The following is a 23102-nucleotide window of genomic DNA, read 5'->3' on the forward strand; positions in this document are numbered from 1 at the left end:
CAGTCAGGATGAAGGAAACTGCTCTTATAGTTCAGTTGTGGGATTGACGGCTTCTCTTCACTTCGCACGACACGTACACAATAAGCGGCAAGCAACGACATGACACAGCGCTGTGCCAGCATATTGTACTTTGGTCACCGTTCCCGACGATGCCGGTCGCATTTGCGTGGATGGTGGGTCTGTGCATGTTGTTATGCTGACACATTTCTTAATTCCAGAGAAGCACTTTTTTACTTCTAAGTGAAACGGGAAAGAAGAGACAGTGCATTCAGCACAGCAGCATAAACTCACTCAGTTACCAATGGTGTCAGCGATGGCATCCGCGTTTTCGCGAGAGAACTACACGGCCTACAAGTGAGGGCTCAAGCCGAGCACTGTTTTCTCTAATAATACTTTATGGTATGCGCAAACTGTAAGTATGATGAAGTTAAACAAAAGCGAGAATTAGCAGTAACAGCCTGTAATATATATGTGTCTGGATCACAGTTGCAGTTGTTTAAGTGGCCCGGCTGCTCATACTGAGTCGTCTCAGGGTGAAAGAATATGGCTCATATGCGCAGATATGTATGTTTTGCTACGTTTTGAGAATCAGCGATGCACCGTTTCTACAATATCCGAAGCTAACAGCGATCTGAAGCTGTAAATGTTGATGTAAACAAATGCACCGCTTTGGGAAATCTGACGTGGAAGGCTGCGCTCGAAGGCTTCTTGAATATGCAAAATGTTTAGTGAATGTGTAAAATGAATACAGAAAGCGATGTGCAAGCACAGAAATCAGCGACAATGAACTCTAAGGCAGCGCATCGGCAGACGGAACTCAGCGTGCCATTATCGGCCGCACTGTTGCCACAACAGCGCACTCGGGCCTATTCCCCCAGTATAATCGATGGGTGAACGACATGCTGCCCCGGAGAAACCATCAACAATCAATCACGATCCACAAAATGCACAACCGACGTACACTCAACATGGGCGCAGGTATATAAATCAACCGGCGAAATCCCCGGCACACTTCCAAAACGTGTCCAGCGGCATGCGTCAGAGGGCAGCACAGGAACATGAAAGACAGGTAAGGAATCATCTGTCAAGAAAAAGGTTAAGGAGACAGAGAGGGGCATGTGGAAAACAGAGATCCAAACCAAATCAGCATTAGAGACATACAGGACGTTTAAACAAGAAATAGCCAAAGAAAATATTTACGATAACTGTAAGGGAAGCTCATTGTTGTTTGAGGCCAGGAAAGGTGTACTGCGGACTAAAACATACCGAGCCAGATACCAGGAGATAGACTTGTTGTGCGGGGCGTGTGGAGTGGAGGAGGAAACGGCTGAGCACTTGATACTTTCTTGTAAACGACTTCACCCTGCAGGTGGATGTAATGGAGAACTATTCAAAGCTTCGGGTTTTAAAGACAGTGAAGGTAAAATGGACTTTGAACAGGTACAAATAACTAAATGGAGGCTATCTGATTGGTGGATAATATCAACGCAAAAGTAAAGGAGTAAATACATAGGTATGCGTGCATATAATACCATTAAAGGCTAGGTGGCGTGCCGCCGCCGCCCGATTCAGAGGGTTGAGCCTCATTCATCCATCCATCCATCGAGAGGCGGATTGTACCACATGGTGCACCATACTGATTGTGAATTCGACAAACGTACCGGTGCACACCGGGGTGCCCTGGGGCAACGATGATTGAATGAAATGGCACACTGGGGCGCACCAGTGTAAACATGGTTTAAGTGCAGAGTTACATTTTTAAGCATACCATATCATTACCCTTCGGCACTAGAGTTTTATGCTCACACTGTACACAAGGCTCGTTGTTTGAGACTGTTGAGAAATGACCCTCTTAGACATGACAATCGCATATACAGTCAGGAGCAAAAGTCTAGAGATCACAGCATCAGCAAGAAATTCTAACACAGCTGTAAAATGTGCAATTTTCTCAATGCGTTACACTTATCAAACAGGAACATGTAGGCTGTGCCACATGATTTCAACTGGCACACCTCGGCTGCGAAAAAAAAAAGAAAGTCTGCACATCTGTAGTCCCCTTTTGCTCACGACTATACTGTTCCGATGAAGAAATTCTTTTGATGGTCCAGAACCACATCTCATGAGGGAAGTCAAAACAGGAGCTCAAGACTATTGGTTACAAGTTGGAATCCTTTAAGAGCAAGCTTTAGCTTGTGGCCAACTCTGATTTTCCTACTGAAATACATGTGAAACATATAAATGTTTGCATTGTGCAAATGATGAACTAATCATAATAAAATATGCAGCATGGCATCTGCTAAATTGTGCAGATTGTTAGAATTTTTACCCAGGACCTCAAGAGGTGAATAAAAATTCCAAAATTGCCTAATTTTCCTAAAATTAAAGCAGAAAGTAAACAACACCATAAATCTGCACCAATAACAGAGCTCACAATTTTATTAACTGCACTGCTAAATTATCTAAAGTGGACAAATAAAAATATTATTTTACAGCTTCTGTGAAATCGTTACTTTGTTTACATGATTTTTCAAAGGCCCATTTATTAATGAATGGTACAATTCAGGGTGGCACATACCAATACTGGAAAGGTCCTAATAGATGCAGTTTACAGAAATGCTTTCTTTTTTATTGCTTAGTTGAATAGTTTAAACTTCACACATTTATTTTTATTTAGATTTTTGGCAATTAAAAAATGTATGGACTACAAAAGGAACCTGCTCGTAACGTTTGGTAAATTTACCTTTCTTTTAAATACAACAAATCTTATCAAAATAGGTTGAGATTCAGATTTATTGTTTAAAAAAAAGAAGTGGTTGCAACATTACAAATATACAGACAAGGGTCCCAAAGTGAAAGAACTGTAGTGGGACCCTCGGTTAATAACAACACATTATGGTTATAATAATAATATAGTTCAGCGGATGCCGACCAAAATATTTATCTGTTCTCTCAAATAATCAGATAGGAGCTCCTGTTCACACTCCAAAAAGAAAGAAAGCTTTGGAAGTAAAGCATTTTTCTCACAGGAATACACCACACGTCAAGCAAACGTCGTACAAATTATATTTCTGGTTTCTCTGTTGGAACAGCTCTTGGAGATGACACCAAATTATTACTTTTTCTAGCATTTTTAATTTCTTAGGAGGAATACATTTGAAATGCACGCCATGTCCTGTCTGCACAGCGAAACCACAGTAATCGGCATTATTTTTTGCCCTTTCTCTCCGAGTTTTGGCGACCTTCAGCGATTCCCTGCATCTTCAGGGTCTTCGCATGCCGGTCACACAGAACCCAGTCGAACAGCCGCTCGTGTCCTCACAAGTCGGTGGCGAACCCCTCCCCATGGCGCAACAGCACCTGACTCGGAGCTCTGGACCGTCCGGAGAGTTTGGAGAGAGAGAGATTTTTGACCCACGCGGCGCAACAAGCGCTACACACAAATAGCGCGCCGAGCGCACGACAAAAGCGGAACCGCGCGGCGAGTAAAGCGCGGGTGTTGCTGCTTAATTTGTCAAGACACGCATCACGAACTTTTTTTGCCCCCTCTGAGGTTGAGCGATTACAGTGAACGGCGCTTGAAAGTAGCGAAAGCGCTCCACAATTTTTTTGTTTCGCGGCGAGCGCAATCCAGGTGGTGCTACCAGAGGCACGCCGCTGCCATATATTCTCGTTTTATTTTGTTTTGTTTGCTAATCCCGGGAGCACGAGGACAACAAACTGTGACTGCAGTGTAAGCAAGGAAGGAGCGCGGACATGCCCAAGAACATGCCCTTTTGTCTACAGGAATGACCCAGACAAGCAGTTGACTGGTTCGTCGGGCAAAGCAAGGCCCGCTTATCCACCCGCGCTAGCGCCGATCACTGTCACGGGGCGAGGACAAAGGGAGTCCGTGTCAGGGGTCCGGACCCGCCGCTGTCGAAGCGAGAACGCACACCCACCTTTGACCTGCTGTTCGAAGAGGCCAAGCAGCTCTCGCTTGCCGGCCGACTTCTTGTAGTCGGCCGTCATGACGGGGTCAGGATCGCGGGCGTGTCGGGCAGGAAATGGGCCGCGGGAGCTGTCGCATCCGCCGCAGGAAATGGGGAGAGCCCGTCGGCAGCTACGCTTGGCGTCCTTCGACTGCTTCGGTGCGCGGTTCCAGCCACAACAGCAACGACATGCTCACTCGACTGTACAATGGGCGCGCGCCGATGTTGCCGCTGCCTGGACGCTTTGTTGACTCGCTCGGGCCGATTCACTCGCAGAGGCTCTCGCGGGAACATCAAGAGCAGCGGCAGCGTCACTTTCACGGGGCCCAACTTTGCAGGCGGCAGCCATTGTCCGTATGAGTGAGAGAGTTGCGGCGCCGCCGGATATTCCGTAAGGCGAGCGCCGTTCACGTGACCATCTTGTGATTCTGAATCCGGATTACCAAATTTTTAAAGAGCACGGACAAATATGCGGATTCGAACGCCTTGATCATTTGAACAAATTTATTACACTGAACCATAGATGCAGAAAAATTAGACCATGGACTGAGTTATAAAAAAAAAAACTCTATGTGGCACTAAGAGAGGTTGCCGTGAACAATGTGGATTCCATCTTTCAAGGGTGCTACAAAAATGGCGGTGAAGACGGTGTTTTGTGATAATTGTGGTGCCCGCCATCTCATCGCTCGCTCTCGCTTATTGATAAGTAAACCTTGCTATTCCAGGAATTGCGAAGAAGGCTAGCCTGAGCACTGCGTCTCTCAAGCAGATCACATCGGAACTTTTGCATTGTTCGTACGCTAACCGAACACGGACCATGACACGGATGGTTCGGTCTCGAAAAGTTCGACGAGCGCCATTGTTATGGCATCTAAATCGGTCATCAAGTTTAAGGCGTCAGGCGTAACGACATCTACAGGTTCCGAACTGGTCTCTCTTCGCGCTGCTATTGAATACATTGAAAAGGACCGCCTAGCAAATGTGCAATAATCTGTTTATAGTGTTCTAGGCACTATACTTTGTCATTTGAAAGTAGCCCTTAAAAGCTTGCGAGGTTTACGACGTGGTAATTATGAACGGCTGGTGTCCCAAATCAACGAAATTTGCCATTGCGCTTCTGAACGAGGACATGATAAAATATTTGAGTGGCTGCCGGGACATTGTGGCAGCGTTGGCAATCACCTCGCCGATGACGCTGCCCAACGTGCCCAGGCTGAGCACCGACAGCTCCGGACCTTATACCTTTATCCAGAGTAGACGCTGCAAAAGAGCTTCGCAGCACGACCTATTCGCAGTCTCGCTCCCACCATCATGTTCAGTTACTGGCATACACCCTTGCATACACCGCAGAACTCTAACCACCATTTATGGGCGTCTTGCGCTGGAGTTTGAGGTATAGTAGCGGCACCTGGTGGCAGCGCGCGAAACGTTATCTGAATAGTATCAAATTGGGTAGTATTGAGCCCTGGCTGTGGCGAAGCACGTTTCTAGCCCCAGTTTTGCGTCGATTCGCGCTTTTCTCTGCCCTGTTGCGAGTGCGAAAAAAGCTCGTCACTTCTTACAGACCACGCCGACTCTATGGGCATAGAGTTTCTCACTATAACACCTAGAGGGTAATCTGGCGCCACCGTCTATGGGAGTTTCTTAAGGGGGCACCGTGCCGCCATGGGAATGACGGTATATGTGCCTGCGAGGCTCGTGTTGGCTGGTGTTGTAAGAGGCTTCGTCTAAAACGTGGATATGGCTACACAAATAACGCGTTCTCAAAGTAAAATCTTCATAAAATGTTTCCATTCACGCATATTACATCTTTACTCCCCCACGATGCATGACCAAGTGAAGAAAAGCAAGAACAGACGACAAACTGTGTCAAAGCGAGCGGGAACCTTGTCATCTGTCCTCCAACTTTAGCGGCCCGCTGATACTTTTTACGTAACATACGCAATAACACGCAATAACAAGTTCTCATAGTTAAACAAAACATGTTTTTGCGTAATAATAAAGCTAAAACAGCTTTTCATGTGCTGTTTTTGTAGAAAATGATTCATTGTGACAGACGGAACGGTACTTGCCAAGCGCGTCTTCAAGGTGGCTTCAAGGTTTGCTGTCTCTCCGAGAACGATGCCAATCCGAAGTCACAACATACCGGCATTCCCATGCATACCACAGCGCAGCAGCGCCAGATTTCCCTCTAGTTAATGTAGTGAAAACTCTATGGAGGACGGGGAGCAGTAGGTGACGCTTCAGGACTACCAAAACCATGGACCGAAGCTTTAATATATTTTACGCTTGTTCAGCGTTCTCACGTGGTTTAAAGGTAAATGAGAAAGCAACGCCGCGGCAACGTTTTGTGCAAACCACGACTCCACCACGTTTATATAGGTGTTCTGTAGCACATCAAAATGTGCAATGGCCACTTCCTTATCATCATCAAAAAATGCGGCGCGGTCAATCCAGTCCAATCCAAGTGCTGTGCTGTGACTAGCTGTGACCTCTCCCCACTTGCTGAGGTGAGACTCGTGTGTGCAAGTGGTGTTCAAGCAGCCCTCTTCGGGGCAGCTGAAAAAAAAAAAAAAAAAAAAGAACAAGCTGCTTCGTTCGTGTGGCATGACCAGCGGCGCACCGTCATGGTGGTGGCCGCATTCCCGATCGCTAAGCTGGCCGCTCTGGCCTTCCGGCAGCTGAGCAAGCCACTGGCCAACCGAATCAAGCAGGGGGCGAAGAGCAGCCCCTTTTTCCGTACCTACGTGTGCATGCCGCCGGCGCAGCTGTACCACTGGGTCGAGGTAAACGTTAAGATGCGCATTCTGAACCTGGGCAAGCCCTCCGAAGTGCCCCCGCTCAACGAAGCGATGGCCATCGAGCTGGGCGCCGAGCTGCTCGGCGAGATGATCATCTTCGCCTCGGCCGCCGCCACGCTGGTTGCCGAGTACCTGCGCCAGGCGCGCAACGAGCGGCTGCGCGAGAACGCCAAGGAGGAGAAGCAGCTCTGCCTCGAATGCGAAGTCAAGGAACTGCAGCTGCGCGTCGAGCAGCAGGAGGCGCAGATCAAGCACCTGACCAGGCTGGCCGGCACATTTGTCGTTGCACCACCGCCGAAACCACCGCCCCCACCCCCGTCATCGCCACCTGGAGATGCCGCTGTGGTCAGCGGCGCCAAACCGAAACCTGCGCCGGTTGGAAGCTCCGATACGAAGGCTACCGCGCCAGGCAAAACCGAACCCGCCAAGGCGACTTCGGCGAACAGCGTCGAACCCACAACAGTCGTAGGTCGCGCCTTGAACGATGCCACGGCGAGCGTTCTAGGAAAGACGTTGTCGTAGCCCCCGCCACGGTGCAGACGATGCGCGGTTGGAGTGTTCGAAGACCCTAACCGCGGGACATTTCACGTATCCAGCGTGGAGCAACTCGAGAAAGTTCGTGCAGTCTCAAAACAAGCCTTTCTGACTTTATGTCTGTTGCCGTTAAGAATGGTGTTCAGCGCACATGTTAAGCTGCCCCGCAAGGAGCAGGTTTTTCACGCTACTGTGTTGCAATTGAAATATCCACGGTGATTCGATTACTTTCTGGTTTCTCTAGCTAGCAACGACAGCAGTCGGAGCAGCACGCCCAAGTGGTAAAGCGTGCACCTTCGATCGTAGACATGTCTTTCATTTACAGCCAAACACACGGATGGACACGTAGCTGAGGAGATCGAGCAAGCACAATTTATTTTGCCAGTGCTGTTTAAGCAGTGATAGTCACATGCCTGGTGTACAGCATAGAAAGTGCGAGCTTGGCTTTCTTCTTGTAAGCGGGCTTTGCAGTATGTTATAGATATTGCGGAATAAAAGACTTTGATGGTGTAAAGAAGACATGCATATTCTACTCCCATAAGAAGCTTAAATTAATTTACCTCTTCCTTATATCTTTGACACATTATAATCAACTTGTAGCGCTATGTAACATGATGATACTTGTACGCATTACAGTGCACTTATTACTAAACAGCTACATTTTTATTGCACAGGTGATAAATTGCTTCTCCTAAGCAGTAATGTTAGTGGAAGGTTATTTGCTATAAATTCTCACTTATTACATAATTCAGAAGCAAGTAAAAAGCACTACAGCTTCACAAACTTATTCGCCAACACTGTCAATGTATTGTTTCTCTCCTGATCGAACATTCATGTAAATGGCAGCGAAACCTGTATAACCATACCCAAGCATAAGGAGAACATGGTGCTGGGCTAGTTATTGCCTGGTGCATGCGTGACAGTAAATACCTAGTCCCTTGGATGAGACAGACCACTGCAAAAGGAATGCACACAAACACATATTTGTGTGTATTCCTTTTGTGGATGTCTGTCTTGTGCAGGAACCTCACATCCAAACATGTTGACCTAAGCACATGCCATTAAAAAATATTCACATGGGCAATACAGACAGGAGTCAAAAGCTAGTGAATACCATTATAATATGACAATGTAGTGAAATATTAAGCACAGTCCCAGTGCACACATTGCAAGCATCTCCTGCGCTATTGTAAAAGTAAATATATATAAATTCAAGGAAATGTTCTCTACTTCCCGTGCATAGGTAGTTGTAGAAACGAAGGGGCGCACACTTACGAAAATTGCATTTTTAATGTTTTAGTGTTTGGGGGGGTCTTCGTCAGAATAAACCTGAAATATATATATATATATATATATTGAAAACTTTCAAGAGCAACAGTTTGGTGAAGTTTCAGCGATAAGAACAAATATGAAAAAATTCATACTGGCATGTTCAAGTTTCTAACATTGTTGAAAGGACAGATTACATTTATTGTAATCTATCGGTTGCTTTCATGAGGCCAACACTGATGGCTTAATTCGATCGGATTTATGAACAAGGTAGTTAAAATTGGTCACATACTTTTTCCATGGGATTCACAACATGAGGGTCCATGCATGTCCTTGCCGCACAATTGGCAGTATTTGAAAGCTCAAGTACATTTTGTGGATGTGCTTGGTGTTTCAGTGAAACTGAAATAATTTATGAAAAAAAAAAATGGGTGGACATAGGTTTTTGTGTAAATTCATTATTTGCACCAGCAATCATGAGCAATGAATAATAATGCTTCAGTGAACTAACATTTAGTAATATACGAATTAGTTTCTGTAGACAAATGTTACAATTGTAGGCTTGAAGGTGCTCATTGTTCAGGCCATGTACACTTAGTAGAAATCCTGAATAGCCAGCATTTTTTAGATATGTGTCCCACAGAGTTCAATGCTGCAATTCATTAGAAAGGCTTTCTAAAAAAAAAGTAAGTAGAATTCCAAATGCATCTTGTCGCAATTCTGCAGATGGATATCTTGAAACCTGTGTCTCAATATGCCTACCAAGTGGACGGACGAGCCTTAACGGCTAACTTGCTTTGATTTCACAGTTTCAACACATACTCTTGAATTGGTTAGTAAATTTCAGATAAAGGGATAATTAGTAATTATTGCTTAATTATTTATGTCCACCAGCGCAAGTAATGCCTTGCTGAAAAGTGCATAGTTTAGCAGTTGTGGCATATTGTTGATTTGTGTGAGGTTGTAAGCATACTTTGCGTATATGGCAGCTGCATTGCAATTGGATCACAGGACAAAAATGAGATCGCAAATATTTTACAGCGTTATGAGAATTCCAAGGAAACCCAGCTTGTGAAAATGACTGCAACCATCCACTACAACATTTCTCACATACCAGGATGTAAAACTCCGTTAATTACTGCTAAATCTCTGATGACGTATCAGTGGCAGTGAACAACAGTACTTGTGCAAAATGTAAGGGCAAAATTTATGTGTTTGGAACACTTCTTGCAACTTCAGACAGGTATCTGCTTGCTGCTGTTTAAAGAGCAAAACAGTATAGAGTCAGTATATGTTACTTTGAATCATTCTTTGGCAGCAAATATGTGTTGAAATGGTTAGCAGCAACCAATTTGTTGTTTTACGTCTGTTGAGCCCCTGCAGCTTCATACTGGCAAAGTTGAGGTCAGCACTTTTCTCTACATCACCCCTGAAAGGGAACTGCGCAACCTGGAGTTCACTCACATTTCAAGTGTTCTTGCCCTTTGAGTGTAAATGCTAGCATAATTGAAAACTAAAAATCTTGTTTCTGAACTCCCATAAAATTTGCTATATTCAAGTTTCAACCTAAAACCAGTGACAGAAAGTTAAGCATTAAGCAGGATCCACGTGGTAAAATTAGCCATCTTAAACCTGCTTGAAGTATAAACTGCGCTTCCTATACTCTCCACCACACACTAACATTTTTTTTGTGTCTTTGTTAAGGTGCCGGTGGTCTGGCTTCACTTTTGGGACACTGTCTCCACTTTATAAATATAGGTTAAAACCTCCTTGGTTTTAAACTACTGCCCATGTTGCTAAAGAGGACAAGCACATGTACAAACGTGGCACTGCCTGCTCTCGTCAGCATGTTACTTAACCGAAAGCAACCGTGTATATGTGCGAAAGGACTAAGTATAGTAGAGTAGGCTATTTGGGACAGAACAGGAGTTGCCCAAGGCTTTTGCCCAAATGGCAGTGGTATGTACACTCATGTATTTAGTGCTTGCTAGTTGCACTGTAGCATTTCAGGCTTATAAATTTCTATTAGGATGCTATTAGGTGCAGTGGATGTTGTACTGGTGGGCTGCTCCCTATTTGTCACTTATGTAGAGAAAGTATATCGTTGATATGAATACAGAGTACAGTAGACTCACTTTAAGAAAAACTGTGCCGAGAGAAATTTGCAGATAAGGCAAACAGTTTGGCCTCCGTTTTGTTTCCCATGGTTCCAACGGGTTTCTGTTAGGCACGACTGGAAGTAAAGCAAACATTAGAATTTAAAGGGAATTTAATGTCGACGTTTTTATGATAATCATCACACATAGCTTTGGTGACTTAACACAGTAAAGGCAGAGGAACGTTACACCTCCCGAGTACATCTGGAGTGGAAAAACTGTGGACCATATGCTCTCTACTGTTTGCATAGCCCCCTTCCAGCAGTATTGAATCATGAAACTTCACAACAGCATATATATAAGCAGAGGAGCTATAAGTGCGCATGCATTTGAGACGAAGCTAGAAACTGTAGTCGCATATATCCACATGAGAGGGCTACCGAAAAACTTATACAGTGACAGCTTAGACAGCTTTAGATAAGTCACACCAGTGCAAGCTCACTTTAAATGCGACCGATGATAACGAGCTGTTGCCTTGTTGTTTACACTGCACACGATCGTTGGAGTACTCTATACCACTACGGCTCGCATTTGGTTGAGTTTGTACACTGCGACCGAGCAAAGGATCCATGTGGATCCTTTGCTCGTTCTAATGAAATTCAAATTCAACGTCGTTCTAATAAAATTCAAAAAGGGCGCCATAATATAGCGTCAAAAGCAAGCTGAGAGTTGTTCCGAAATTAAACTATAACGTGATATAACACTGCTTTTACTCTTAGTTAAGGATTTCTTACGTAACGGCGTTATTTGCAGAGAAAAAATCCCGTCCCATGTGGTATGCCATGCCGATGGTCGGTTGTTCGCACGTTGTTCGTGTTTGACGGAAAAATTACACAAATTTTTGAGCTGTACTGTACTTTGTGTATGTAGTTCTGCTGTAAGCGGCTGTAAGCAATCGCAGCTATATCGCAGCTACATCACAAAACAACCAACATTCACATAATCTAGTAACGTTGGGTGAGAGCGACTCTTGTTGGGCCTATAGGCATACGGCATTTTCTTTCTCTATGCATACGGCAACGCGGCAACCTTGAGTAGCCGTGTCAGTCGATCAACAAGGGTCGACACACACAGATAGTCTGTGCGTGTGCTTTCCCTCTCTTTTATTTTTTGCTTTTCTTGCCGGCGTCTACGCTGATTACAACTGGCCGGAAGAAAACGACTCGCGCAGCGTCGGTCGACGAAGCCCTGTCCGTGGAGTGGCGGCAGGAATGCGCCGCCGCGATCGACGTCCCAGCGCCGGGGCAGCGCGGTGGCGGCCTGCAGCAGCATCGCCTGCCGCCGCCACTACGACAGCTACATCGCTGTTGGCGGCCGCGTCGCCGACCGTGGCGTGAACAGTGCGGACGACTCATCGCGGGGACCGCCAGTGCTGCGGACTCCGGGAGGCGAGCGCCATGTTGGTGAATAACAGTAGTTTCGACGTGCGCGCTTTCTGCCAAAACCTACGCGCGACCAAGCCTCCGTACGAGTGTCCGCTGTCCAACTGCGATCGAATCTACAAGACCTACTCGGGCATCCAGTTCCACCTGTACAACTTCGAGCACGACGGCAGTAGCAATAGTGGTAGCGCACCGCCGAGCAGCAAGAAGAACAAGCGCGGACGCTGGCACCACCGGCAGAATCGGCGCTCTCCGACACCGCCGCCGGGGCTGATACCGGCCGCGCGCGAGGCGCTCACATACGCAGAGGCGCAGGTGAGCACATTCGTGCAGCTTCACGCCTATCCGAGACCAACCGCTGCGCATATGCAACGCGCCGTACACGGCAGAACCGCGCACTCGACAGTTTGAGCTTGGAAACTGATGTGCAGCACGTAAATTGCGTGTCGCGGCGGTGTGCTTTCGGCTCAGCGGTGAGCTTTCTCAGCCTGCTTTAATCCTTTCCCATTTCCTCTTCCCACTATTTTGCCCCCTCTCGTCGCACCACGGCTGCCTGTACTAACTACCGCCGTTGCCAATGCCCCACCACATTCACTTGGACGGTGTGGACCGGGCGCAGACGTAAGGAACGATTGCGGCTAGTCTTGCAGTATGAGATTCGCAACGGATCAAATGAGTATTAATTCGCTTATATACGAATAGACTCGCGTGCATATATAACATAAACAAGCAAACACATTTGAAAGTAGTTAAGTGTCTGGCAAAGCCAGCCCAATGACCCGGAGGAAGGCTGAGAGCATTGGAGAACTGCAGTAAATGGATTCCTTAGAAACAATGAAACATCGCGCAAAACAGAAGACCCAGAGAGGTGGACAAGGGATGAGTGCACTCCCATTCAGTGTGCACCTTTCTGTGTCCTGTGTTTTGAGCATTGTCTTATTACTGTTAATGGATTAAGAGTGCCTTGGTAAAGCTCACAGTAATGGCAGTGACATTCCAAGGTGCAAGTGCATTACACTCTGGAGGGTGTAGGTATCTATGGACGCATATTGCATGATGTAGGCCCTCACTGCCACCGTGCATTCGCAACTGTGTTAAACCGAAACTGCAGGAATCAGTATGGCCATCCAGCAGGTAACCTTAGTTATGTTTAACACTTATCTTGTGTTAAGCTGGTCCACATTGTTTCCATGACAGTGTGAATCCCATGTTTTGGCAGACCATCAACTGTGGTTCAAAGCGGCATGACTCTAAGCACTGCTGTTGTTTTTTCTTTTAATATGGTCTGTTTTTCTCATTAAAAATCTTTTTCTAAAGTCATTCTGTTAGTACTTTTCTTTTTTGCTTTATCACTGTACCATTTCATTCATTTCACTGAGTATAAGCATTAACCTTCCTGGAGAAGTATTCTCGGCCAATCACTTTCACCATAAGCTGAACAGCTTAGTAATGTGCAGATTGCCTGTTACTCTAGTGAAATACATGCCAGACGCTACATTATGCAAAAGTATCCCCGGAAGTGCACAGTCCACAATATAGTCTCTGTTTAGTGTGTTATTTTAAAGCTATATTCTTCAGCATTCATGGTCTCTTTTGGGGGGGATTTGAATTTCTGGCTCATTGCTGGACTGTTCTCTCTGTTTTTGTCTGCGTTGCTTCAGTAAGGACATTGTGTCCATACATTATTCATACATATATTGCTTGAACATTAGCATGTGCAACAAGACAGTGGAATGAGGCCATGAGAGAAAGCGTATGCCTTGATTTGCTTTGTATTTGTCTGTTCCTTTATGGTGTATTTCCTTCCTATCTTTTGTTTCCATGCGCGGTCAGTCCTCTCCTGTAAGCTCGCCTAGTAACGCGGTGCTTTGCGGTGCCCTGCAGAAGATCGTGGAGGTGGACCTCGATGGCTGCCTGCACCGCATCAACATCTGTGAGCCACTCGACTTGGTGGCTGCAGAGCCTGAGGCAGGGGCTGCAAGTGAGCCAGAGCCCGCAGCCGGTGCAACAGGTAGTGGGAAGGCGAAACTGCCTGAGGCATCCTTCAGGCTGGTGCCGGACTATGACCCCCCTGATGCACCCCCGAGGCCCGCTTCGTACTATCGCTTTATGGAGCGTTCTGTCGAGGAACTCGATGAGGCAGTGGAGTACGACATGGACGAGGAGGACTGTGCCTGGCTGCAGCTGATGAACAGCCGGCGGCGTGCTGAGGGCCTTGGTGAAGTGAGCTGTGACACCTTTGAGCTCCTCATGGACCGCCTCGAGAAGGAGTCCTACTTCCAGAGTCAGACAAGTGGCCGTGACCTTGGGCCGCCCATTGATGAGGATGCTGTGTGTGCCATCTGTAGCGATGGCGAGTGCCAAAACTCAAATGCCATCCTATTCTGCGACATGTGCAACCTGGCAGTACACCAAGAGTGCTACGGTGTGCCCTACATACCCGAGGGTCAGTGGCTGTGCCGCCGGTGTCTGCAGTCACCATCACGCGCCGTGGACTGTGTGCTCTGCCCCAACAAAGGCGGTGCCTTCAAGCAGACAGATGACGGTCGCTGGGCGCATGTAGTGTGTGCTCTCTGGGTGCCCGAGGTGTGCTTTGCGAATACCGTTTTCCTTGAGCCCATTGACAGCTTGGGCAACATTCCGGCTGCTCGCTGGAAGCTCACCTGCTACATCTGCAAGCAGCGTGGCGTCGGTGCATGCATCCAGTGTCACCGTGCAAACTGCTACACTGCCTTTCACGTGACCTGTGCCCAGCAGGCAGGCCTCTACATGCGCCTCGAGGAAGCCACAGGCCTGCACGTGCGCAAGGCGGCTTACTGCGACGTGCACGCGCCCGCCGCGCCCGTGAGTAGCTCGCCGCCGCCGACCACCCCCCCGCACCGCCTGCCAGCAAGCCCCCACTGCCCGGTAACCCTTGCCCTCAGTCCTGCTTTTGCTGCATGCAGCGCTAACCCTACTGGCACCCCCCTCCCCCCCCTCATCATGCACTGACCCTTGCTCTGCATTGGTGTGGCATGTCAAGTGGGCCTTTGGAAGTGGCCTCAAAATTGGAAAAGATTTCTGATGTTCTGCAGGCAGACCCTTATGAGCGCAAAATGGAATTTTGGAGCTAGCTTGCGCTTCTTAAATCATATGGCTTTAGGGGGTTTCAACACCTTTTTAAAAAATCGTGGAATTTGCCTGGTTTTTTTGGTCTTTGTCTCCAAACTGTTTCCACAATTTTTTTTTTTAATGTGCTTTGTATGAGCATAGTTACTGGCAATCAAACATGCTGTAAGTTTTGCCTCATTTTTGTCATTTTCAGTGTTCTGAGGGTAGCGGCAGCACAAAAAAATGCTTCTCGACTATCGTATTGGTGCATTGGTGCTCAGTTCCCTTCCACCATTTCACTAGCGATGAGCCTTGTTCGTATTTTCTTTTTTCTAGCCTCACTGTAACTGTCGGCATGTTTTAGCTGATTTTACATGAAGTGCAGATTACTGCTGCAAGCATTTCTAGTTGCCAAACCAAATCAACAACATTACCTGTGTTTTGCTCAACCCCAAGTAAGAACACTATGCATAAGTGCACATAAGATGTTGTGCCAAGGGAATAGTGAGCTGCAACACCTCAGCCTATGTGCAGACAGCTCCATGGCGCACACGGGCACAGAAGGCACTGGGGCATGAAAACAACAGACAGAAGTGAAACCTCAGTGATGATAGCATTGTACTGCCAAGGAAGAAGCAGCAAAACTGATTCTTGCTGAAAAATAATGAAATTATTGTGCACTTTAAGATGAACTTTTACTACTCACATTTAGCAAAGTTGTATTGAACAATAATATTGCTAAGGATGTTATTGCTTTTACCAGAGGCACTGACTAATCAAAGAATTCTGGTGCCCTTTGAGTGTGTGTTGAATACTCTCATAATAGACCTATTCCTGTTTGCAAACAGCGTGACGTCACCACGAGTGCCCCTCCCATCTGCCGCACCTTCGAAGTGGGTGCTAGTTGGCAGAAAATGTTCATGCGACCTGTTCTCTCTGCATAAGAGTGCTGCTAGTATATGAACTGCCGTGATTGTAATTCAGGCCTATCTATCTTTTTTTAAGTGACAGCATTTACGAACTGTGCTTACGAAATATAATGATCCCCGTTTTACTGGCATAACAACGTAGCATTTTTGCTGAGTGTATGGTTCTCTTAAGTAAGCATGTAGTGATTTCGTAAGAGTGCGCCTCTTCTGTAGATCTAACAACCACAAAAATTTACAACTCTTGGAAAGCGAACATTTTATCGCAGATTATTCACGTTTTCATGGTGCCGGAATGATACTTCACTGAAATGACTGGTCTTCAAAAACTTGTCGTGAAGGTACCCGTTTACTTCCCATTTACATTGTAGGTTTAAACACTATGCAAGGTGAACTTCGTCCACAACTATCAGCCATACTCATTATGGTGGCTTTGTGGAGCCTTACCAAGTGGAGCCTAAGTTCAGATGAGGGAGGAATGCAGAAACACTTGTCACCCTGCTTTAGGACCACGTTAAGGTACGCCAGGCATTCAAAATTATTCTGGAGCCTTTCCTTACCGTGTACCCCATAGGCCACTGTACAGCTTAGGAATGTTACAACACCTTAATTTATATTTACTAGTCATGGTCATGTGAAGGAAGAAAGCAAACGTGTACATAAGCACATAATCTGTTTCACGGCAACTTCGCTGTATCTGCTGCCTCCCTTTGATCAACCTTATGAGACCCAAATTTTTCTTGTTTATGTGCATCATCATAGCGTAAAGTCCATGCTAGAAAGGTGAGTAGAACAACTGAGAAAAAAAAAGAATGTTCAGTTTTACTTCAGACCTGCGAGATCTGCATTAAAACTCAATAATTTCACTGGTTTGCCTTTGGGGGCATCGTCTGTGGTGAAATGAATACACGCAGCTTCAGCAGTGGTCAAAGCGTGCTAGGAGCTCATTTATAGTCATACCTTTCAGTTGATAGATTATGCTCAAACGAAGGTTTCTTCTTCCTCAAAACTGATCAACAAGGTGAAAATAAGTGATATTCGAAACTATAATGTGAGAAAGATTGAAGAAGCCGTAAAAGATGGATGCAGCCTGAAATCAGTGGGAAGGAAACTTGGCATAGGACAAACCAAGGTGTATGCACTGAAAGATAAGCAGGGCAATATCATCAGCAATCTCGAAGATATAGTAAAAGCAGTGGAAGAATTCTAACTGACCTGTACAGTACCCATAGGAGTCAGGATACCTCAATTAGAAACTGTAAAGAACAGGATATAGAAACTCCTCCTATAACTAGTGATGAGGTCAGAAGGGCCTTGCAAGACATGAAACAAGGAAGAGTGGCAGGAGAAGATGGAATAATAGTCGATTTAGTCAAAGATCAAATCAATGCTCGGAAAACTGGTGGCTCTTTATACGAAGTGTCTACCGACTTCAAGGGTCCCAGAAAACTGGAAGAATGCAAACATTATACTAATCCTCAAAAAGAGAGACGTTAACTGAAAAATTATAGGCCCATTAGCTTACTCCCAGTATTATATAAAATATTTACTAAAATAATCTCCAATAGAATAAGGGTAACACTGGACTTTAGTCAACCAAGGGAACAGGCAGGTTTCAGGAAGGGATACTCTACAATGGATCACATCCATGTCATTAATCAGGTTATCAAGAACTTCGCAGAGTACAATAAGCCTCTCTACATGGCTTTCATAGATTACGAAAAGGCATTTGATTCAGTGAAGATACCAGCAGTCATAGAGGCATTACGTAATCAAGGAGTACAGACCACTTACATAAATACCTTGGAAAATATCTACATAGGTTCCAGAGCTACTTTAATTCTACACAAGAAAAGCAGGAAGATACCTACAAAGAAAGGGGTCAGACAGGGAGACACAACCTCTCCAATGCTGTTCACTGCATGCTTGAAATAAGTATTCAAGCTATTAAACTGGGAAGGCTTAGGAGTAAGGATACACATCGAATATCTCGGCAACCTTCGGTTCGCCGATGACATTGTTCTATTCAGCAACAATGCAGACGAATTACAGCAAATGATTGAGGACCTTAACAGAGATTGTGAGAGTGGGGCTGAAAATTAATATGCAGAAGACAAAGATAATGATGAATAGCCAGGCAAGGGAACAAGAGTTCAAGATCGCCAGTCAGCCTCTAGAGTCGGTGAAGGAGTATGTTTACCTAGGTCAATTAATCACGGGGAACCTTGATCATGCGAAGGAAATTCATAGAAGAATAAAAATGGGTTGGATCGCATACGGTAGACATTGCCAGCTCCTGACTGGAAGCTCCTGACATTATCATTGAAAAGGAAGGTGTGCAATCAGTGAATTTTACCAGTGCTGACATATGGGGCAGAGACTTGGAGATTGACAAAGAAGCTTGAGAACAAGTTAAGGACTGCGCAAAGAGCGATGGAACGAAGATTGCTAGGCATAACGTTAAGAGGCAGAAAAAGAGCAGTTTGGATCAGAGAGCAAATGGGTATAGCCACTATTCTAATTGACATCAAGAGAAAAAAAATGGAGCTGGGCAGGTCATGTAATGCGCCAGTTAGATCACCGTTGGACCATTAGGGTTACAGAATGGGTACCAAGAGAAGGGAAACACAGTCAAGGATGGCAGAAGACAAGGCGGAGCCATGAAATTAGGAAATTCGAAAGTGCTAGTTAGAATTGGTTGGCGCAGAACAGTGGTAATTGGAGATCGCAGGGAGAGGCCTTCGTCCTGCAGTAGACGTAAAACAGGCTGATGATGATGAAGATGGTTTCTTCCTTCTGTTTCTTTTCTACACACAGCACAGATGGCCCTGAGACACATACGTTGACAAAATCATCACATCTCATTTATTCCGACCTGTTTAAGAATTATGGGTCCTGAAGTTCTGTCAGCACCTGATCACTACGACAGGCCTTACTACATGCAACACACATCCAGTCTCGGAAGCAAGATGTATTTTTATAATCGTGTAGTACACCACACATACGCAAGCACATAATTTAGTTCAGTTCCCTACACAAAGATGGGGCAATATTGTCGCTGTTTTTCGCTGCACACTTTACCACAACAAATGTGGCATACTTCCATGGAAAACTGATATTCTTCATTGCACAATCCATCAGAGACTACCACGTGGTTCATGTTCGTAAGTCAAAAAGGCTGAGGTCACCAGATTTTCATCACGCAGTTTACCACTCGCCAATGTTCTCCAACACACGATACTGTTAATCTGGCTGGCAAGAGAATTGTGGAGGTTCACGTAAAAAAAAAAAAAAAGAAAGAAAAACACGCATCCATGTGGTGCCCACCTACACCAAGCACTGTGTGACTGCACCACACAGAAAGCCAGCAGCGGCTGTGCTTTGCCAACCAGGGTCACTGCATGTGTGTTGGTGACGTCACACTGTGACGTCGCCGATGCTATACTAGGAGAGGTCTATAGGTACAAAAGGTAAGGGATTTCAACAAACTGCTGGGAAGGGCAACTGGTCTTTCAAGTGAAATTATAGGCTGCAAGTTAGACAGCACAAAGAGAAAACAGTAGATGCAAGACCAGCTCTCCCATTTGTCTTTTCAGTCTTAGCAAGCTGTCTAACTTGCAGTATGTTGCTGGCAACTTACCCAAACAGAAGTACTCCTCAGCAAAATTATAGGCCCTCTGCTAAGTGTACAGGAATAATATTTAGCTGATTTGTTTATGATAGCATTGTCAAGTGACTGGGCAGGCTTATTTGTCATGTTCAAAGCAACTTAGCAGCACCCCTGAATGGAAGAAAAATGCGACCACCATCAGTTTAGCATAGAGCCTTCGTGGAATCAAGATGCACTGCTCAGAAAAGGAAAACATAATTTTGGTGTCCATATTTAATTCATGCTTTAGGGACGGTTTATATATCATGAGTTACGCATTTAAATTTCTCAAAAATATAACAGTGTATTTAATCATTGTTCCATTGAAGTGCCAAGCATTTGTTTGGAGCAACTCTCTAATATGGGCTTACATTAGAAGTCTTCGCTCCACTTATTTTAGAATGTATAGCGACATAACGTTTGCATTGAACCCACTTTTCCAATTTTGGGACCCATTTCAAAGAAATGAATGAACCTGAATGGTCAACATGGCACTCCACTGAAATGCAGAGGCCTATTGCACCATGTAATTTCTTGCCTTCACGAATCCATTGCAGGGTTCTGAGAGTGGTGACAAGGCAGACGTGGTGCGCAAGGCCCAGGCCAAGGCACAGTCGCGGGAAAAGATGCGCAAGGCGCGTAAGATCTTGGCCGAAAAGCGATCAGCCGTGCCCGTGGTATCAATCCCGACACTGCCCAGCGACCGGCTGGCCAAGATAGCCACGCTCACGACACTGGCACGCAAGCAGGCATTCCTCGAACGCCTGCTGGGCTATTGGACCCTCAAGCGGCAGTCGCGCAATGGCGTGCCGCTGCTGCGGCGGTTGCAGATGGCACACCCTGGTGGTGGGCGGCGGGGAGGGGAGCTTCGCGACGCCGATGATGCCGGTGGTGGGCTGCGCGAGCAGCTCAAATTCTGGCAGCGGCTGCGACAGGATCTGGAGCGTGCGCGCCTCCTCGTCGAGCTGATGCGCAAGCGCGAGAAGCTCAAGCGCGAGCAGCTGCGCCTCCATCAGCTGGCCACCGAGTTGCTGCTGTGCCCACGCGACGTGCTGCTGCGGCGCCTGCTCGCCCAGCTGCGTGAGCTTGATCCCACGGACATCTTTGCGCAGCCAGTCAACCTTAGTGAGGTAAGCAGCAAGGCAGCAGATGTCCAGACAACATTTTATGATGTTATGGCTAAGTACTGGGCAACAAGAGAGTGGATATAAGAAGTGGAGGTGCTTAAGGGCCCCTTACCAGGTTTAGCCATTGCAAACAAGCAAGCCTGGTGCATAGGTCACACTGTAATGATTGTGTCTGCAAAAGATTGCTACCTATGTGCAACACAAGTCCTGAAAGGCAGAATGTGCAAAACTGCCAACGGAAAGGCCATGCAGCAAGAAAGTAAGTGAGAGAGACAGATAAAAAGGCTGGGCTTGCAAGATAGGCATTAAGTGGACTTTCAACTTCAATATGGGAGAAAATGGGAGGAACGGCATTTTTGGGTGCCAAGTAAGGCAATGAGAAAACATATGGTGCAGGGAAAATGCCTTCCCTTTTGAAAAATTATTGCAGTGGAAGGCTCCCTGGACAGCACCTCACAGTTCAGAGTGTAAAAAAAAAAATTTCGTATGGGGCCTGGTGAGCAGCTCTTTCAAGGGGCAAGCATTAAGTCGGGTTAGAGTGGCAGATAAGTGATCCAAGGTGTGACCTAAGCCTAGGAGCAAGAAACATTTAGGAGTGGAAACTCCACTGTTTGCGGCGACCAGAAAAAGTCACAAGCCCGCGGAGCCGTTATCGTGCTGGCGGCTTGGAAAGAAATTACCGCCGTTGAGAGCGCGCCGGAGGCACGTGTCCGGGCACTGCATTTCTTTTTTTTTTTTTCACTGCGGCTTCTCCGACGCATCGCAAGGCGCCGCCACTGTATACGGTCCCGTCAGCACATACAACAATTGTGACTTTATCTGGTTGCCCGCGCTCGCTCGCGCTGACGAGAGTTTCCCCTCCTAAATTTCTTACTCTGTGCCTAAGCACCACAGCTGAGAACAAAACTTTTGGGAATGAGAAGACAACATAAATATATTACAGGATGTGAGCTGTTTCTGCGGAATTATGGTACCAGCTAATATAATGTTTGAGGCTTCTTTTAGAATTGGTAAATTGTAGTCAAATACTGATGTCAACAAATAGTTCAGTTACAGCCCTCCACTTACTGTGAGGTTATGCACCCCTCCCCCCATCCCTATTTATTTATTTTTGTGACGTGGAGGTGCACTCGGCACAGATGGGGAAGAAGGCTCTGTCCCAATATCCATTAGACTCAAAAGATTTGTTGCATTTAGTGAGAGTTTCAAAATTGAAGTGGTAGTATTAATGCAAGAAAGAACATACTGTTTTATTCCTCTCAGTAAGAGGGTTTTATCTAACACTGCTCTCGTACAGACATAAAACAGCAGGGCTTTTAGGGCGCTTTTGGCAGAGGCAAAGTGCTACTAAGAAGGAAAGAAAAAGGTGGTACTACATTCAGCCGGTTGTTCTTGAGCACTCTCGCAACACGCTTTACATTTTGCTGATTGAAATTAAGTGCTCAGAATACTTTCATCTAGTTCATTCAGAGCTCTGTGCTCTTGCTGGAAGCATTCAGAGATACCTCCATCATTGTGCTGAGAGTGTGACAAAAGATCTACGAGCTCCATTGATGTCACTCCTGCAACTTCTATTATTGGCATGGCGCCTGCTGCAGCTTTTTTGGTGGGGGTTTCTGGCTTGCACGCCGTGTATGTTTGTGTACATTGTGAGCAGTGTTGAAATAGTTCTGTGTCTGGCCTGGGATTGCTCTGGAAGCGGTTAGACACTTGGTTTGGGCAGGCTGAAATGGCCTCTTCATTGTGGCAATCTTAGCTGGAGTCTGGTACGAGTAAACACATGCAGGCTCTCAACTGTCTTCAGTGTAAAAAGGAGGGATTTGGTCTTGGATTTTCACAGGTTCCTGACTACCTAAACTACATTAAAAAACCCATGGACTTCTGGACAATGGAGCAGAAGTTGAAGCAGCATGAGTACTCCAACTTGGAAGAATTTGAAGCTGACTTCCACCTAATCGTTGACAACTGTACTACGTACAACTCGCGTGACACGCTCTACTACAAAGCAGCTGTCAAAATGCGTGAGCAGGTGAGCATATAAGCTGGCAAGCAGCCTTCAGCTCTTATACTGCATTGTTCTTTCTGGCTGCAGCTGATTTTAGAGCTAATATCCACATTATTTTCACAGCTGATGTAGTTGAGATCTCTAGGAAAGATGTTTGTCCTGCATTGGACTTAATTTTATTGACAATAATAATGG

The 23102-nt window shown here is 46.0% G+C and overlaps 3 protein-coding genes and 1 long non-coding RNA gene across 15 annotated transcripts in view; 2 read left to right on the forward strand and 2 right to left on the reverse strand.

Moving 5' to 3' along the window:
• Nucleotides 1-4813, reverse strand: part of LOC142557772 (SLIT-ROBO Rho GTPase-activating protein 1-like) — a 158747-nt gene extending 153934 nt beyond the window's left edge. For 3 of the 6 annotated variants that reach the window (XR_012822839.1, XR_012822840.1, XM_075669881.1), the window contains exon 1: nucleotides 3939-4813. Coding sequence is in view for 3 of the 6 variants with exons in the window: in XM_075669881.1 (XP_075525996.1) it covers nucleotides 3939-4008 (70 nt within the window). In the remaining 3 variants the exon portion in view is untranslated. Of the gene's footprint in view, nucleotides 1-1266; nucleotides 1364-3938 lie in introns of all 6 variants that reach the window. The other 3 variants (XM_075669880.1, XM_075669878.1, XM_075669882.1) reach the window with 3 other exon arrangements.
• A 1638-nt stretch (nucleotides 4814-6451) lies between these two features.
• On the forward strand, nucleotides 6452-7822 carry LOC142557779 (optic atrophy 3 protein homolog). Its single transcript, XM_075669893.1, has one exon. It carries the CDS (start codon nucleotides 6596-6598, stop codon nucleotides 7289-7291), a length of 696 nt encoding a protein of 231 aa, XP_075526008.1. The 5' UTR covers nucleotides 6452-6595; the 3' UTR covers nucleotides 7292-7822.
• Nucleotides 7823-8615: 793 nt separating this feature from the next.
• Nucleotides 8616-11653, reverse strand: LOC142557783 (uncharacterized). Its single transcript, XR_012822843.1, has 3 exons — nucleotides 11463-11653; nucleotides 10708-10805; nucleotides 8616-8974 (listed from the first exon to the last, which is right to left on the reverse strand). It is a non-coding gene; the product is annotated as an uncharacterized LOC142557783 (long non-coding RNA).
• Nucleotides 11654-11790: 137 nt separating this feature from the next.
• The window catches only part of Br140 (bromodomain-containing protein 140), a 32683-nt gene continuing 21371 nt past the window's right edge, over nucleotides 11791-23102 (forward strand). For 5 of the 7 annotated variants that reach the window (XM_075669870.1, XM_075669873.1, XM_075669876.1 and 2 more), the window contains exons 1-4: nucleotides 11791-12425; nucleotides 13944-15017; nucleotides 20333-20905; nucleotides 22743-22931. In XM_075669870.1, coding sequence (XP_075525985.1) covers nucleotides 12126-12425; nucleotides 13944-15017; nucleotides 20333-20905; nucleotides 22743-22931 — 2136 coding nt within the window. In that variant the 5' untranslated portion in view covers nucleotides 11791-12125. The remainder of the gene's footprint in view (nucleotides 12426-13943; nucleotides 15018-20332; nucleotides 20906-22742; nucleotides 22932-23102) is intronic. The other 2 variants (XM_075669875.1, XM_075669874.1) reach the window with 2 other exon arrangements.

The sequence above is a fragment of the Dermacentor variabilis genome, chromosome 9 (assembly GCF_050947875.1).
Source record: "Dermacentor variabilis isolate Ectoservices chromosome 9, ASM5094787v1, whole genome shotgun sequence".
NCBI classification, from domain to species: domain Eukaryota; kingdom Metazoa; phylum Arthropoda; class Arachnida; order Ixodida; family Ixodidae; genus Dermacentor; species Dermacentor variabilis.